The sequence below is a fragment of the Herpailurus yagouaroundi genome, unplaced genomic scaffold (genome assembly GCF_014898765.1).
Source record: "Herpailurus yagouaroundi ecotype Mexico unplaced genomic scaffold, PumYag 28, whole genome shotgun sequence".
Lineage (NCBI taxonomy): Eukaryota > Metazoa > Chordata > Mammalia > Carnivora > Felidae > Herpailurus > Herpailurus yagouaroundi.
Window position 1 is genome coordinate 32644317 of NW_024412376.1, and position 18628 is coordinate 32662944.

At 37.2% G+C, this 18628-nt stretch overlaps 1 protein-coding gene across 5 annotated transcripts in view; it reads right to left on the reverse strand.

The window, feature by feature from the left end:
• Positions 1–18628, reverse strand: part of GRIA2 (glutamate ionotropic receptor AMPA type subunit 2) — a 160988-nt gene that overhangs the window by 67789 nt on the left and 74571 nt on the right. For all 5 annotated transcript variants that reach the window (XR_005789051.1, XM_040471615.1, XM_040471613.1 and 2 more), the window contains exon 3: positions 10967–11206. Coding sequence is in view for 4 of the 5 variants with exons in the window: in XM_040471615.1 (XP_040327549.1) it covers positions 10967–11206 (240 nt within the window). In the remaining variant the exon portion in view is untranslated. The remainder of the gene's footprint in view (positions 1–10966; positions 11207–18628) is intronic.

Consider the following 18628-nt stretch of genomic DNA (forward strand, 5'->3'; position numbering starts at 1 on the left):
AGATAAAACAGGATTCCTTGTATATTGGTCATTAACATAGCCGAGTTAAGAGTGCCTGGGGTCGGGGCACCTGGGTGGCTCAGTTGGTTAAGCGTCCGACTTCAGCTTAGATCACGATCTCACAGAATGTGAATTCAGGCCCCACGTTGGGCTCTGTGCTGACAACTCAGCGCCTGGAGCCCGCTTTGGATTCTGTGTCTCCCTTTCTCTCTGCTCCTCCCCTGCTCACACTCTGTCTCTCTCTCCTTCAAAACCAAAAAACATTCCAAAAAAATAAAAATAAAAAAAGAGTCTTTGGGTGTCTTCTTTTATTCACTCTATTTTTTATTTAAAATATTTCATTATGAAAATTGAAAATAATTTATTTTTATTTCAAATTGGAAAATTGAGCCATAAATTGAACTTAAAGTGAATTTCAGATTTTTGGCAAAACAACAATAAGTTTCCTCTGTCTAGTCTTATCTGAAGGCATAATTTAAACAAAAGACCACATTCCTTGTAAAAAAAATTGATTAATGACAAAACTTCTTTAAAAACTTCATGGGTCACCCATGATTTCCATTCACCATAAATACATTAACTCTTTCCATGATATAATTCAAACCCTCTTCCTGTTTTTCATCATCAGTGAAGACAGAGCATACAGCTGGTCATCATGATCAATTCAACAGATTTCAAAGTGCTTGAAAACAGTTATTAAATCTATCCAGTCTTCTGAGTAGGAAAAAAAGATAATTCTCTAAACCTCTTCTACTATCTCAGCCCTACTTTTCCACATTTCAATCTTCACGCAACTAACTCTTCCTTGTTACCTCTTAAAAATGTTATATGCATGGATGATGTTCAATATGCTATCCATATATTATCACATAGCACTTGCAAGTGGGATTCCTTACTTCTAAGCAATAAATTATTCATTTTGTTTTTATTTAATCATGAAATTTACCACATACTGAAATTTCAAGTGCTTGATATTCTGTTCCATCTCTCAATATATAAATAACAATTTGTAAATGGGTTTCAAGTGATATATCTATACCTAACATGTATTGGCAGATCATGTCAAAGAATATGGAGATGACATATAAAATTAATAAGAATGTATTTAAAGAAATTGTTGAGTTTTCAACTCATTCATTCTATGTGTCTAAAGTAACTCACAGTTAGTGTGGATCTTCTGCTTTCAAAACTCTCAGAATTAATATTTGGTAATCTATGAAGCCTAGAAACATACATCCATTAAGAAGCTAAATAGCTCAAGTCGTGCAATATAAGATTTGATTATTTTAGTGTCATCATAAGACAATGAATAATATTAAGCCATCTCCTAGTGACAGCCAGAAGTAACTCATAATCCATGACATGGTCTGACTCATGATTTGAGGAGATTTTTAGATTTGTTTACTCAGTAATAGTAACTGATCTCTCAATCTCTCAACGTGACCTGTGTCTTCCCTACAACTAAGAGTTTTGCATTAATTCTGATTACTTGTAAATTAACAGATCAATTTAAAATTTAAAAATCACCGAAAATACATGTGACAACTATGGAGATGAAATGAATCTCTTCAAACCTAACACAAATTCATGTGCTTGGTCTCTTGATACCATATTCTAATTAGGGGAAAAACTATTACTTGAGGTAATAAATGACTTTTCCCTTCCACATAAAACTATCTATAAATACCTCTATCCCTTAATCAGAATATAAACTTGTATGGACAGTGGGAATTCTATATAAATATTGTTTTATTTAAAGTTATTCTACTCTAATATCTATATCATAACAGGATATTTGAATTATAGCAGAGACTGATTTCTGAATTACTCAGAACAAAGAAAACTTGAGATATACAGTTGTTTATCTACAAATAGGAAAAAAAACAGAAAATTAATATTCCTGTTAATAAATATATTGAAAATATGTTCTAAAGCATCTCAAGAATATTATAAGGGTCTAAAATTAAGTTCTAAGTTCTATAATTTCTCAAGACTTTTGACTTAAATAAAGAATGGCTAGACTATGTTTGGTTAAATTACATAACTTCTTTTGCCTAATTGTTATGAGACTAGTTATAGTTGTATAACCTATTTGTAAGCTGACAATCTCCCTAAAACTCTACCAAAGTATTACTATCAGTGCTTCACAGTTTCATCTTGAGCTAGTGTTAATAATACTATGACAGAATTATAGAAAAGCCATCAGCCTAAAGACAGAGAAAGTTTAAGTGTTTTAGTTTGCACATTAGTGGGTAGAATTAAAAATGATCACTGCAAATAGGTATATTTCATACAGACTTTTTCTTTCTTCTTAAAAACATTTTCTTTTTTCCATTTAAAATTCACTGGCCTTATTCATCTTTCAGGCACAGAAATTAATATTTATGATAACTAAATCATGGCAGCATGCCTAGGCCAGATTAGATTAACATACATTTCCCTCATTGACTTTCTCAGGAACATCTGAAAAGAAATTTATAATTTTATTCTATGCATGATTTCTTCTTGGAACTGGAATCAAAGTGCCTTCCCTTCAGGGAACAAATAGTATGGCTCAAAATCAAAATCAAGACCTAAAGATATAAAGCATTAGTTCTGGTTTTACTTACTGTGAATAGGAATGTGTTAACTTCTTACCTTATTGACACTGAACTAATAAATTAAAAAAAAAAAACAACACACATTTCGATTAAAGTCTTGGTTCAAATTTAATACAAATATATCCAAAGATGAAACTATATTTAATGTATTACCACAGGTAAGCCCATTACTGTATAGTTCAAACTGCATTGAAGATCCATCTACTGACTGTCTATGAAGTAATAATATGCAGCTTTTAGGAAGAGCACTGGGTCATCAAGGAGTGGCAGGCTGCTGCCTGGATAAATAGAAGACACCAGCAGTCCTAAAACATCACAAGTGCCAAATGAACATTTCAGCACGCTTCTCGTGGACAAATTTGAAATAGTCAGAGATGACCTCTATGAAGGCTAGGATGCGTCTATGTTCTTCCTCATTAATAATTGGGATGTGGACTCTTGGACATGTTGCTCAGTATTTTGATGGAAGGTTGGACGCAGGAAGGGTGTAAGTGGCCGTCTTAGTTAACAGCAGTGCAATGAACAAAGCACAGAACATTTTAATTTTTTTTTTTCATCCAGTTCATATTTGGGGCAGAATGTTCGACAGCTATTATCATGCTTGGGCCCTATGCTGCTTAAAAGAACATCAATTAATATATTTAGAAATTAAAATTTACCAGTATGTTTACTTAATTCTAGACTCTTAGAAAAGTAATTATTAAAAATTGGAAAAAAAAAACCAGGGGCACCCGCGTGGCTCAGTCGGTAAGCATCTGACTTCAGCTCAGGTCATGATCTCGCGGTTCGTGAGTTTGAGCCCTGCGTCAGGCTCTGTGCTGACAACTCAGAGCCCGGGGCCTGCTTTGGATACTGTGTCCCCCTCTCTCTCTGCTCCTCCCCCACTCACACTCTGTCTCTCTCTCACAAATAAGTAAACATTAAAAATTTTTTTAATTGGAAAAAACCTGAATGCCAACAAATTGGACAACCTAAAAGAAATGGATAAATTCCTAGAAACATATAAACTACCAAAACGAAAACAGGAAGAAATAGAAAATTTGAACAGATTGATAACCAGCAAAGAAATTGAGTCAGTAATCAAAAAATTCCCAAACAACAAAAGCCCAGGAGAAGATGGCCTCACAGGTGAATTCTACCAAACATTTAAAGAAAAGTTAATACCTAATCTTCTCAAACTATTTGAAAAATAGAGAGGGAAGAAAAACTTCCAAATTCATTCTATGGGGCCAGAAATACCCTGATACCAAAACCAGATAACGACACCACTAAAAGGAGAACTACAGGCCAATATTCCTGCTGAACATACAAACAAAAATTCTCAATAAAATATTAGCAAACTGAATTCAACAATGCATTAAAAAAAACCATTCACCACAACTAAGTGGGATTTATTCCTGAATTGCAGGAGTGGCTCAATATTCACAAATCAGTCAATATAATACATCACATAAATAAGAGAAAGGGTTAAGAACCATATGATCATTTCAATAGATGAGGAAAACACGCTTGACAAAGTATAACATCCATTCATGATTAAAATCTCTGAACAAAATAGGTTTAGAGGGAACATACCTCAACATAATAAAGGCCATCTATGAAAAACTCACAGCCAGCATCATCCTTAAGGGGGAGAAACTGAGAGCCTTTCCCCTAGGTCATGAACAAGACAAGGCTATCCACTCACCACTTTTATTCAACAGAGTACTGGAGTCCCAGCCACAACAATCAAACAACAAAAAGAAATAAAATGCATCCAAATTGGTAAGGAAGAATTAAAATGGTCACTATATTAACTATACTAACATAGATACTAACATGATACTAACACGATACTAACACAATACTAACACAATACTAACATAGAAAACATAAAAGATTCCACCAAAAGACTGCTAGAATTGATAAACGGATTTAGTAAGTTGCAGGATACAAAATCAATGTATGGAAATCTCTTTCATTTCTATACATCAATAATGAAACAGCAGAAAGAGACATTTAAAAAACAATGCCATTTACAATTGCACCCCAAATAATAAGATATCCAGGAATAAACCTAACCAAAGAGGTGACAAACCTATTCTCTGATAACTCTAAAACGCTGATGAAAGAAACTGAAGATGATAGAAAGAAATGGAAAGGCATCCTATGCTTATGGATTAGAAAAGCAAATATTGTTAAAATGTCTATACTACCCAAAGCAATCTACACATTTAATTCAATCCTTATCAAAATACCGACAGCATTTTTCACAGAACTACAACAAATAATCATAAAATCTGTAAGGAACCACAAAAGACCCCAAATTTCCAAAACAATCTTGAAAAAGAAATGCAAAGTTGGAGGCATCACAATTCCGGACTTCAAATTATATTACAAAGCTGTAGTATTCAAATTATATTACAAAGCTGTAATAATCAAAACAGTATGACAGTGTCACAAAAACAGACACATAGATCAATAGAACAGAATAGAACATCCAGAAAGGACCCACACTTATGTGGTCAATTAATCTTTCACAGAGCAGGAAAGAATATCTAATCGGTAAAAGACAGTCTCTTCAACAATGGTGTTGGGAAGACTGGACGGCAATATGCAAAAAATGAAAACAGATGGCTTTCTTACACCACACACAAAAATAAATTCAAAATCTATTAAAGATCGAAATTTGAGACCTGAAACCATGAGAATCCTAGAAGAGAACACAGGCAGCAACTTCTTTGACATTGGCTGTAGCAACTTATTTCTAGATATGTCTCCTGAGGCAAGGGAAACAAAAGCAAAAATAAACTATTGGCACTACATCCAAAGCTTCTGCTTTTGCATAGGTTAATTATTTCTGCAAAGGAGATAATTAACAAAACTAAAAGACAACCTACAGAATAGGAGAAGATATCTGCAGATGACATATCTGATAAAAGGTTAGTACCCAAAATATATAAATAACTTATGAAACTCAACACTCAAAATACAAATAATCCAATTATTTGTAACATGAACACCTAAAATACAAATAATCCAATTATTTGTAGCTTGAACAGACAGTTCTCCAAAGAACACATACAGATGGCCAACAAATACATGAAAAGATTCTCACCATCACTCATCACCAGGGAAATGCAAATCAAAACTACAATAAGATATTACCTCACACCTGTCAGAATGGCTAAAATCAACAACACAAGAAACAACGTACATTGGCAACGATGTGGAGAAAAAGGAACCCTCGTGCACTGTTGATGGGAATATAAACTGGTGTAGCCACAGTGGAAAACAGAATGGAGGTTCCTCAAAAATAAAATAAATAAATAAATAAATAGAACTACCTTATGATCCAGCAATGGCCATACTGGGTATTTACCCGAATGATACAAAAACACTAATTCAAAGGGATACATGCACCCCTACATGTATAGCCGCATCGTTTATAATAGCCAAGATATGGAAGCAGCCTGAATGTCCGTTGATTGGTGAATGAGTAAAAAAGATGTGGTATGTATACACAAAGAATGAAATCTTGCCATTTGCAGCAACGTGGATGGATCTGGAGATTACAATGCTAAGCAAAACAAGTCAGAGAAAGAAAAATACCATATGATTTCACTCACACGTGGAATTTAAGAAAACAACACAAACCAGCTTGAGGGGAAAATGTGTGTGATAGAGAGAGACAGCGAGCGCGTGCGAAAGAAACACATTCCTAACTACAGAGAACAAACTGATGGTTAGCAGAGGGGAGGTGAGTGGGGAGATGGGTTAGAGGATGGGGATTAAGGAGGGTACTTGCTATGAGGAGCACCAGGTGTTGTATGGAAGTATTGATTCGCTACACTGTACACCTGAAACTAATATAACACTGTATGCTAACTACCTGGAATTCAAATTAGACTTTAAAAACTTAAGAGAAAAAAGCCCTTTATAATCCAGGAAGTAGAGAGACTGCCACATCAAGGACAGACCAAATTATCTGAAATTGGAGCATGTAGAGCTATATTGAGAGATGAAACCATGGAATCTATTTTTTTTTTTATTTTTTTTCAATGTTTTATTTATTTTTGGGACAGAGAGAGACAGAGCATGAACGGGGGAGGGGCAGAGAGAGAGGGAGACACAGAATCGGAAACAGGCTCCAGGCTCTGAGCCATCAGCCCAGAGCCTGACGCGGGGCTCGAACTCACGGACCGCGAGATCGTGACCTGGCTGAAGTCGGACGCTTAACCGACTGCGCCACCCAGGCGCCCCTAATGGAATCTATTTTTAAAGCATGCATAGTATGGATAAAGGGAACAAAGGTGCATTCTCATATCACATAACACTAAAGAAGAAGGCATTTCCTTGAAGTACATGAGAAATGGGTTAAGGATCGAAGGAAAGGAACCCAGTCACACGATGACTGCACGAATGAACTTTTTTAAGATGTAATATGATGGCAAAGCTATGAAAATTAAGACAGTCTAAGAAAAAAAATCAGCAAAATCCCATTTCATTGATCCAAGTAAAACACTGTAAAGGTCGAGTTTTTGCCAGTTTTTTGAGTCTTACACATTAATCTCTGAAAATAGTTTCAGATCCAGTGTAATACTCTTCTATTAAAATGGGAGCAGCTATTTGGTAACACCTCAAACATGTGTCCATACAGCCATTCTGTCCTTAATATTGTATTAAGGACAGTGATATTGTAACCAATATTCTTTTCTCCATGGATGAACTTAAACTCCTATCGAGTTATGTATAGGAATATGTAAATGGTATTACCTCATCACTTCATTTTCATAACTTGATATTACGAATTTCATAACTTGGTATTATTACCTCATCACTTCATCTTCATTGAGTATTTCCAAAGTTTAAGTACTAATAAAGTCGCTCAAAATGTCTTGGGTTCCTTTCACAAGTATATAAACTCAGCCATCTTCACCTGATCATTTCCCAAAGCCTCAGTATCTCTCTTCAAATACTAGAGTTTCTCTTTTTCTATCCGTGGCAGCCGTTGTCTAACATGAGTTTTCTCAAAAGTTCGGTTTCACCTAGAGGGAGTCACAGTGAGGGTGAAGTATGGCCCTGAAGTAAAAATGCCACCTTCAACCTTGTCAAACAGTGAAGAGAATTCGTCTTCTGATCCTTCAATTTAGCAGATGAGAATCAGCTTCTAATATCATCTCAAACTTACAATACACAGATGCTTGGGGCGCCTGGGTGCCTCAGTTGGTTCAGCACCCAACTTCAGCTCAGGTCATGATCTCACACTGCGTGAGCTTGAGCCCCACATTGGCCTCTCTGCTGTGAGCACAGAGCCCGCTTCAGATCCTCTGTCCCGCTCTCTCTCTGCCCATTCCCTACTGGCACTCTCTCTCTCTAAAGTAAGTAAGCAAGCAAGCAAGTAAATGATTAATTAATTAATTAAAAAAATACACAGATGCTTGACTCATTCACTTATTCATTCTATTTATTGACTGTCAGCTCTGTTCCAGTATTATCTCAAGCCCCATGTGTACAATTACAAGCTATACACCCAGTGGAATGGTTACTGCCTGGACATTGCCTTCCTGGGGTTTACACCCAGAGCCAAATAAATGACAATGCTTGGCCTGTGTGACTAAAACAGTCCCTGGAACATAGTAGGGGCTCAGTAGCAGTTTTTGAGTGAAAGAATGAATACTACTATTAATTATAAATTGTGACATGTATTATGTAGGAAAAGAAGAGACTTCTTTGAGAGAGAATAACTAGGAGATCACGCTATAGAAATGCTACCTCTATAGACTAAGACATCAAGGAGGAGAAAGAACTAGAGCTGTGTGCAGAGATTTGAGGCGAGAGAGTGTGGTTTGGTGCATGTGGAGACAGTGAAAGAAGGTTAGTTAGATTTAACTTGGTGAGTGAGCAGGATAAATTGCCAGGAATCAGACCTTAATTAAAGCCATGTTTAATGTTAAAGTCAACTGTGTCTTCATTTTAATGAGAAGCATTTTAAGCAAAGGAGTGAGGAGGTCAGAAAAGCATTGGAAAGCATTTACATGTTCCAGCTACTTTGTGGAAAATGGATTAAAGAGAAACAGGTGTGGAAATGGGGAGGCTGAGAAAATGAACCCATGCTGGTGGCCTGGCCTGGAGTGAAGACAATGAAAAAGAGTGTCCAGAGAGAGAATATATTTGGGTGGCAGAAATTACAGCAACAGGATGCAAGGGTGAAAGAGGTATTCAGAATACTCCCGGATGGCAGGCTAGTTTTATTAACATAACAGAGTGCTTAAGGAGTTGGCAGAGAGCAACAGGGAAGACCATGAATAAGGTCAGTTTTGTAAGACCTTTTATCACATTAATAAGAAGTATGCTTCCGAATCATCCAGCACATTGCAATCCGTATTTTCTCTAAATGGTTGTTTTAGTTTTTCATTCCTCAGAGGAATAGCAAAGCTCTCCCTTCTCAAAGCAGGGGGGAAAAGTAGTTGACATAGCAACTCTTTTCAGCTTGTAGAGTGCTGACAGGCTTTTCCACTGAGCGTTCTCATTCCCTGGACCTGGAGGAGGGGCAGAGAATCAGACACCTAGCTTGAGCACTCCAGATGGGACTGCTGCCCCAAATGACTACAAACTGATCAATGGAGAATTGACTGACGGCTGGCTCTCTTCTTGTCTGCCCTTGTGGGTTAACAAGGTGCCCTATCTTGGTCGAAACAGGCTTCTTTCTGGTTTTCATTTGAACCTTTCAATATTCCAGGAAGCAAGCTGCCAAAGGAAGCACAGTTTGGTACTTAGGTGCTCTTAAAATAGTGGTTCTTAACCTTTTGGGGTTTGGTTATGGATACTGCCTTTAGAAAAATGCATATGCAAACATGGGCACAAAATGTTCATACAGCTTTAGTAAGTACACAGACCCACAGAAGCCAAATCATGGACCCAGGAATAGTTAACATCTGAGATTCCAAAGAAAATGAAAACACTAATTTGAAAAGATAGATGCACCCCTGTGTTTCCCGCAGCATTATTTACCATAGCCACGATATAGAAGCAGTGCAAGTCTTTACTAATAGATGACCGGATAAATAAGATGTGCTATGTATACAATGGAATATCACTCAGTCATAAAAAAGAAAAGGATGACATCTTGCCATCTCTTACAACATGGATGGATCTAGAGGGTAGTATGCTAAGTGAGATAGTCAGAAAGAGAAAGACAAATACCACATGATCCCACTCGGATGTGGAATCAAAAAAACAAAGCAAATGAATAAACAAAACAGGATCAGAATCCCTCAAAAAGGAGAACCAGACCTACAAATACAGAGGACAAACTATCAAATACAGAGAACAGAGGATACAGAAAAGAAACGGATAGCTGTCAGAGGAGAGGGGGTAGGCAGCTGGGCAAAATGGCGAAGGGGAGTGAGAGACAGAGGCTTCCAGGTGTGGGATGAATGAGTCATGGGGATAAAATGCATAAAGCATAAAGAACGTGTTCAGTGGTATTGTAATAGTGTTGTGTGGTGATGGATGGTAGCTATGCTTGTGGTGACCGTAGCCTAATGTACAGAGATGGTGAATCCCTGTTGTACACCTGAAACTTATGTAACATTGTGCGCCAGCTACACTCAAATAAATAAATAAATTTTTGATAAAGAACATCTGGGATTCTATGACATACAAGTCAAGCAGGTCTCTTAATACCAAGCTTTGCAACAAGAGAGTTGGGAAACACAAAGGAAATAACTCCCCCGGAAAATACAACTTCAGTATGATAAGCTAAGAGTCTATCCAGCTGGTGTGCTAATAAATAATATCTCATCGTAAACCTAGAATTATGGAAAATTGTGGGTCTGGTGTCGGAAGACTTATGTCAAACTGCACACCAGTTGTTCAAGTGGATCCTGAGCAGTCCTTCAACTTCTCAGAGATTCTGGGGTATCATTTGAAAGCGCCCTTAACAACAATCACACCTGCCTGATAAAACTTTTGCATGTGAAAACATTTAATCGCTATTAATTTCCTTAGAAGTTCTTATTTACATATTTATTCACGTGTCACTTACACCCATTTTCAAGGCAGACAATTCACTGACTGGTGATTGTAGTCACCATAGGGTCTCGGCTGCTGATGACAGAAAGTGCTATTAAATGACAACTGAACATCTGCACATCGGGTCGACAGAGTCTATATCTTTAAATTGTACGTTCACAACTTTTTTTTTAACTCTGTTAACTATGTTTCCCGAGTTTCAAATTGCATTATTCATTTACACAGCAAAATTAAATCAAGTGACCCTTGGACTTTAATACATTTGTGTAGCTCCATAACATCACACGTAAATGCCAAGTGTAGGCATTGAATTTGACCCACTGCAAAGACATGGGGATATTGTCACTCACCTCTGTCACTGTCATAGAGATATGCAAACTTGTCCCACTGATAGTATTCAATCAAGCTAAGAAGCGCTCCTTTGAGGTCAGGTCTCATCTGGATGACAAATGGATGTGTACCATCTGTTGGGAAGCTGGGAGTGATGAAGGAGACATGGAGCGTTCCACAAAATGATGTGATGGTATTTACAGACTTCTTATCATAAAATCCGAAAATAGCATAGACTCCTCTTGAAAACTGGGAGCAGACTGAATAGGAAAAAGAGAAAAGATATATCATTGAAATTGGCATACAATCACACAGATTTGCTTAACACTTAAATGCCCTCTCGGGGCGCCTGGGTGGCTCAGTCGGTTAAGCGTCTGACTTGAGCTCAGGTCATGATCTCCCGGTCGGTGAGTTTGAGCCTCGAGTTGGGCTCTGTTGCTGACCTGCTGGGCTCTGCCTGCTTTGGATTCTGTGTCACTCTCTCTCTGCCCCTCCCCTCCTGCTCACTCTCACTCTCTCTCTCTCTTCTCTCATTCTCTCCAAAATAAACATTAAAAAACATAATGCCCTTTATACGAAATATAAAATAATCAAACTGAAAAAATATAGAGTGTATATCAATGATCCAACCAATGTATGGACACTCATTTACTTAGCACTCTCTCTGAGGAATTCAAAGAATTATATGGCATTAAAAAGTAATTTTTGCTGCAAGGAAATATATACATTATTCTTGAACAAATCTTGTAAGTGGCAACTATTTTAGGACAGCCCTCTTGAAAAAAAGGATAAGCAACAATCATTATGTATAAAAAGAACAAAGTGCAATCGCCTGACATGTATACACATTCATAACATCTCATTGCCTCTAATATCTGATTGTTTAAAAGGATTTATTGTGTTAATGACGCTTTCGCACTAGAAGGTCAGAGGGCACATGAAGAGTTCTAAGGCTGAATGAAAGTTCTTTAGGAGAAAACAGATGCAAGACTCACATCATACACAAAGAGACAGGTCTCACCAAAAAGAGACCTCTCACTTAGGCTCTCTCAAGTCAAGTAGCAGTTAAGTGGAGTTCTGAACTCCTAATTTTAATCTTTCTCAGGGACTTAACTTACCCGTATGTTCTACTCCATACAAAACAAACAATATCACCAAAATATTTTGACTTAGGACCATGATTCTTAAAAAAAAATAATAATGATATTTTAATTGAAAGTCCCCATTGTTCCACAGTCCTTTACCTTCTAATGGATATTTTTATTTTGGTAAATGACATATGACAATGGCTTCTCCTACCCCCTCCCCCACAGTTGGACTATCACTAATTATAGTTTATCCTAATACCTATATATACTCAGATGTGGACCACTTATTTGTCTCTCCATTCCAATCATCCTAGTTCACTAATGGCCCCTACTTACACTGTACTTGCCTTGTGCCTGGCATGATCTACGGTACTTTAACTCATGCATTTCTCATTAGAACTCTTGAGGCAGGAGCTATTATTATTCCCGAATAAGAATTTTGATTGAAACGTTGAAACACAGGAAGATTATATTATTTTCCCAAAGTCACACAGCTAGTAAGTGGAAGATGCTGTATTAAACCGTAGGCAGTCTGGAGCCGAAGTCCATGCTTTTAAGTAATGGGTAATACTGCTTTTCTCACTTGGATTACTGGAAAACCTCCCCATCTTTCTTCCTTCCTCCAATATTTCCTTTCCATTCAATTCTCCACAATAGGGCCAGAATGATTTTTTGAGACACAAATTTGAAACTATCTCTAAGAGAAGTAAGGGTTACTTTGTCCAAGACTGATTCCTCTGAAATTCCCTATAGAAACCACCCATGCCACAATGTTTAAAGCCACCAATTCAGGTCAACCACGTGACTTTAAATGATTGCATAGCTGATACTGTTTTAATCTCAAGGATCAGTTCAATCCAAGGAATGGAAATAAACTATCCAGTAACATAATCTAACAACCCAGAGCATAATACCAACCATCTTCTCAAATTAATTAATCCCATTTAAGGGATAAGACCAATACAATCGTATTTAATTTTATTCCCTTTCAGAAATAAAATATCTGTAGAAAAAATAGATGTGTTGTCATGAATAACAGCATTGCTAAAATACATACAGATTTTAATAACCAATTCCAGACAATCAGTACATAATAGGCAATAATTTTTAGCAACTATATATGATATGAAAGGAAAGGAAAGCAAGACAGGCTATTTCTTTGAGTGACTTCTATTTATCAAATATACCCATTTTCCTTTACATATTTACTAATTTTCAACCCACTCCTGTCTTTCTGACATAAAGTTTCTTGGATTTCTAGGTTATATCTGTATTATATATCAATCAACATCTCCTTCTTTATTACCAATCTTCTGGAGAATAGTTTAATATATCTCAGAAAACAACTGAATATATTTCTTTACATTTCACACTTTAACATAAAATAGAGTGAGACTTCTGCCCTTTATTTATGTTCATAATTTGTCCTCATCTGAGTACAGAAGTTGAAAACAACCTTTAATGTGTTTGACTAGGCTCATTCTTCACATACGTGAAAAAAACCTTTCATTGTTAAGACCTTCTAGGCAAATCCTGTGGTGATTTCTTATTTTACACATAGATATATGTGTACTGACATGTACATCTTAAATCTTAAGTTTGTTCAGAAGTTGATGATTCCATATGACATATAAAGAGGGGAAACTGCTATAAAATTCTCTCTGGATCCATTTTATTTCATTTCCTGTGAAGTGTTGGCATGTCATCTAAATACTATAGGAACATCGGGCGATATGATTTATTAATGAGACTTCTTCTTCTCATCTTAAGTGAAATAGCTTCTGTGATGGGAATAGCAGCCACAGCATCAGCAGAATGCTTGATAAAGGATGCCCCCGTTTGAATGAATAGACAATCTTAATAAGGAGCCATACCTTTCATTTTCCATTTGTTTTAGACTCTGAAGTGAGTTGTCAAGGGGCCTCCTGGTTATAGTGGCCATCTGGAAACACTTGGCTTCGGCCCAACAACAGGCACAAGCTGTACAACACTTCTCAAGAAATTACAATTCACCTGATTCAAAAGGCACTTTTTTTCAGGCAAATCAGCTAATTCTCCAATGAGCATAATTTTGTAACATTGGCCTTTCTTGACTATCCTTGGTCCTTCCAAACCCTCCTCCTTTGTCCTTTACTTCTTCGTGCTACATATTCAATTGTCTTATTTGTAGATATCTTCTTGTTTTTCTAAATATTTCTCTTTTAATGTCCCTTTGCTACACATACAACAGTCATTTGGTCAACATTGCTCATTTCCCTCTCAGTCACTGCCCCCGTTCCCAAGCATGATAAGGATATCACTGAGATTTACAACAGGAATCAATCAGAATGCTGACTTGAGCTGAGGTATTTTGTGTATCATCTCAGGATTAAAACAAACAAACAAACAAACAAAGCAACAACAACAACAACAACAACAACAACAACAAAACCTTAGTGTCACGCTTCTAACATCCCAAGCCCAAAGTACTTAAGAGTACTTTTGCATTCTACTGATGCTTTTCCCAACATAACACAGATAGATAATACATGACCCTACCAACACGATACACAAAAACATTACGTGCACGGCCTCAAAATTACTCCTCACTTGATCAGAATAAAATTATTCATTATGATCTCAACTTTATTTCCCAGCAATCGGTCCAAACTTTAAAGCTATCTCCCCAACTTATATCCATTTTCGAAGACAGAGGATTTACTATTGCTGAGAATATCCAAATAATATGTCACAAGCAATAGAAATAATTCCAAAGATAGCTTTCTAAAATTAGTTAGACAATAACAACACACTACATATATTCCTTCTTTCCCTATGTCATCTCTGGAGGCAGAGGTGGGAACAGAAAAGCTCAGTTTCACCTCTAGCTCCATGGACCATACCACTGCCTTCTGAGACACTGTTAAAAATTTCTGCATGATTATGCTGATTAACATTAGAATTGCATCCATGTCTTAAGACTCAAAACTGATTGCAGAGTAGTGGGTAAAGATGCCCGTACTGAGCTCTGCTTGAATGAAATATTTAATATGAACTTTGAGAAACTCAGCAAAGGGAAGTCCTTTTAAAAGACACTTTAGGTCAAACAGCAGAACTGATCATCTCCTGGGTAAAAGTAACTTGCTGATTATTCCACTTTTTATTACAAGCCCAGATGATATGAGCCAATAACAATGCTGATGGTGCAACCACCTCCCCTCTTTTCCTCTTGGGTCATTCCGCTCCTTGGTGCTGCTAATGTAGCATACTCGGTACAGTCTGGAGAAACTCGCATGGTTATTTAGTGGAAATGGAGAAAAAGAACAAGGCATGTTTTATTTTTGTTTTACATTTTTTATACTAAATTGCCATTAGCTTCAATGAAACGACATAGGCTGCTTTACAAGCCGTAATGGTAACAGCCCCTTTGCAACCTGTGCGAAGTCTGGTGAAAGCTACGTCACCAAGCAATCCTGACTTCAAAACATGGAGGTCACTGAAAATATCTCTTCTTTCATCACTGAACTTCTGACATTAACCCCTTACAAGCTTTGACCCTGACTTTACTATTGAAATTTCCTTATCATTTGTCGATAATGATCTCCCAGTCACCAAATCAAATCATCTTTTTCTCAGATCAAGCCTTCCTAGCTTCTCTAAATTTATTAATAAAAACCTTGCATCTTGAAATTCTCTCTCTTTCTCTCGCTTTCTTGTTATTAGGCCTGTTCTCCTTCAATCTTCTCCACATTGCTGCCAGTGTAAAATCATACCATCTTGGTACTTTTCCTCTCCCTCTAATTACCTTTCACTGTCATACCATTTTTTTTCACATCCTAAATTAAAAAGGCATTCTCCAAGGACTTGCCTTCCAATTGTTTGTCCTTCTCTTTTTACATCTTGTCTCTCAGTGGTCTCACTCCTTTTAACAAGGTCAAATTCAACTTGTTCTGTATGCTTCCCACAACTTCACTGGCAAGTCTTCTGTCTCCCTTTATCTATTTATTTACTGAACAAATACACGCTGTAAACATTTGATGTGATGAGCATGGGGTTGGGTTTAGAAAATGCTACAGCACACAAGATAGATACAGTCTACCTTCGCTGGAATTGATAGCTTAGCTCCCATCCCTCACCCTCCAGTAACACCCACTGGAAAATGTCTAATTCTCTATCATTCAACTATATAAACAAGCAGGAAAAAACCGCAAAAATTGTATCCTAAAAATCATGTGTTTGTGTTGATTTTTTTCCTTTCTGCTCATGGCACCGTAAGTCTTGTAATCGTCGATGTTCTATATTTCAGAATAATTAATTCATTATTCGTCTTTGTCCTGTTCATGACATTTCTAGTCATCTCCATTTTATTCTACATCATCCATTCCACATTCACCATGTATTTTTGAGAACCGGCTATACACTGTTCTAGGAATTGGGGAAACGACATTAAGTGTGACAGGTCAGGTCCCTACTTACAGGAAGCTTGTATTGTATACTTCATATGTGTTTCGTACACCTTCACCTTCATTTTCCTTCTTCCTGGTTCTGCCAAGCTGAACAGTCCCCACCTCCTCTTTCCCTCCTTCAGTTCATACTCTTGTCATCTTAGTCTTCCTAAAACACATCACAGAAGAGACATTCTCCAATTGTTTTTCTTCGTCCTTTACAGTCTATGTCTTTGTGATCTCACCCCTTTTAATAAGGTCAAATTCAACTTCTTGTACGTGTCTCCCAAATCTGAACCATCATCAAAGTTGTCTCCCTTTATCTGCTTATTTACTGAGAAAATATGAAGAAAATATTTTATTGTATCTTACTAAGCAGCAAATATACTGATTACTCTGTGTATATATGTATATATGTACTTATATTCACACACAGTATTTAGTATATATATATATATATATAGTAAATATACTGCATATGATTCCTTTTTATTTCATGTATTTTTAAGATTATTTCATATTTATTTCCTTGCCAGTATAATTTTTAATTAAAATGTTTAATTCTTGGGGCACCTGGGTGGGCCAGCCAGTTAAGTGTCTGACCTTGGCTAAGATCATGATCTCGTGGTTTGTGAGTTTGAGCCCTGCATCAGGCTCTGTGCTGCCAGCTCAGAGCCTGGAGCCTGCTTTGGATTCTGTGTCTCCCTGCCTCTCTGCCCCTCTCCCGCTCTCACTCTGTCTCTCTCTCTCTTTCAAAAATAAATAAACATTAAAAACCATTTTTTAAAAAAGTGTCTCTTGACCTCGCTACTTAATATATTCCATGCTCTAATCAATGTTGATATTTAACGATTCACTAATCATGTGCCAGGATTTTACTTGCATTCTTCTTTAGCATAAAATTCACCAATTCCATAAGGCAAGTGTTCATGTATTAAAATAAAGCCCATCTTTTCATAATGTGAAGATCACTCTGGAATTCTTTTCCTTAATCCCCAGCATACAAATGGTTACCAACACCGCCCCTTTGACTTCTCAAAGCTGTACTCTTCAGTCGCCCCTGGCATTGACTTAATATGGCCCTCAACCATAAATTGACTGGATTGCCGAAATAACTTCCCAAATAGCCCCCTTTATAATAAATCTCTCTCTCTTTTTTAATGTTTATTTTTGAGAAAGAGAGAGAGACAGCATGCGAGCAGGGGAGGGACAGAGAGAGAGCAAGACACAGAATCCAAAGCAGGCTCCAGGCTCTGAGCTGTCAGCATAGAGCCAGACGCCGGGCTCGAACTCACAACCGTGAGATCGTGACCTGAGTCGAAGTCAGACACTTAACCAACTGAGCCTGAACCACCCAGGCGCCCCATAATAAATCTCTTTCTTATCATGGCAGACATAACCCTCCTGTGTAAAATCCATCATTGTCTCCCCATTGCTTAGACAATAACTGACATAACATTGCTCAGGTGTTACCTGTTCTGAGTGGAACATGCCCCTCCTACATGTGCTTCTAAAGCAATCTGCATTTCTGCATGTTAGCCTGAGTTATAATTGTCTGTCTTTGCCCATGAACGCTGGGCTAACTGAAGGCAGAGAATGCAGTGCTGTTTATCTCACATACTTGGCACACAGCGGGGACTTGAAAAATGTCATGTAATAAAATACCAATTCTTCCATGAAGGGTGTCCTGCTTACCATCAACTGAATATGGTTTTCCTTGATAATGAACCTCATCAACACTCTGCCTTTACCTCCCTCGTGGGAGGTACAGTATGAGGTCCAGTATGTTTGAGTGAGTGTGTGTTTGTGCATGTTATTTGTCTGTGGGGGTGGGGTGGGGTTTTGTGACCTCCTTGAGAGCAGGGTTCAGTGTGAGAACAAAATAAGAATACCTGAATTGGAGTCAAGTTTCAACTTCCCCTGGTCATCTGGTAGAGGTCATCTGGTCATCACAGAACCTGAGCCGGTTTACTAGCCTTTTCAATGAGGATATTAATTTATTCTGCCTCACTTAGAGGAATGGTTTAAAGTTTAAATGAGATACTATGGAGACAAGTGCCAGGGAAAACAGAAGTGTTTAAATAAATTGCTAATGACAAAAAATCCAACCATAGGGATTTTTGTATTCTTTACAACACTCAATTCAGGAATCTTCACAAGCATATCATTA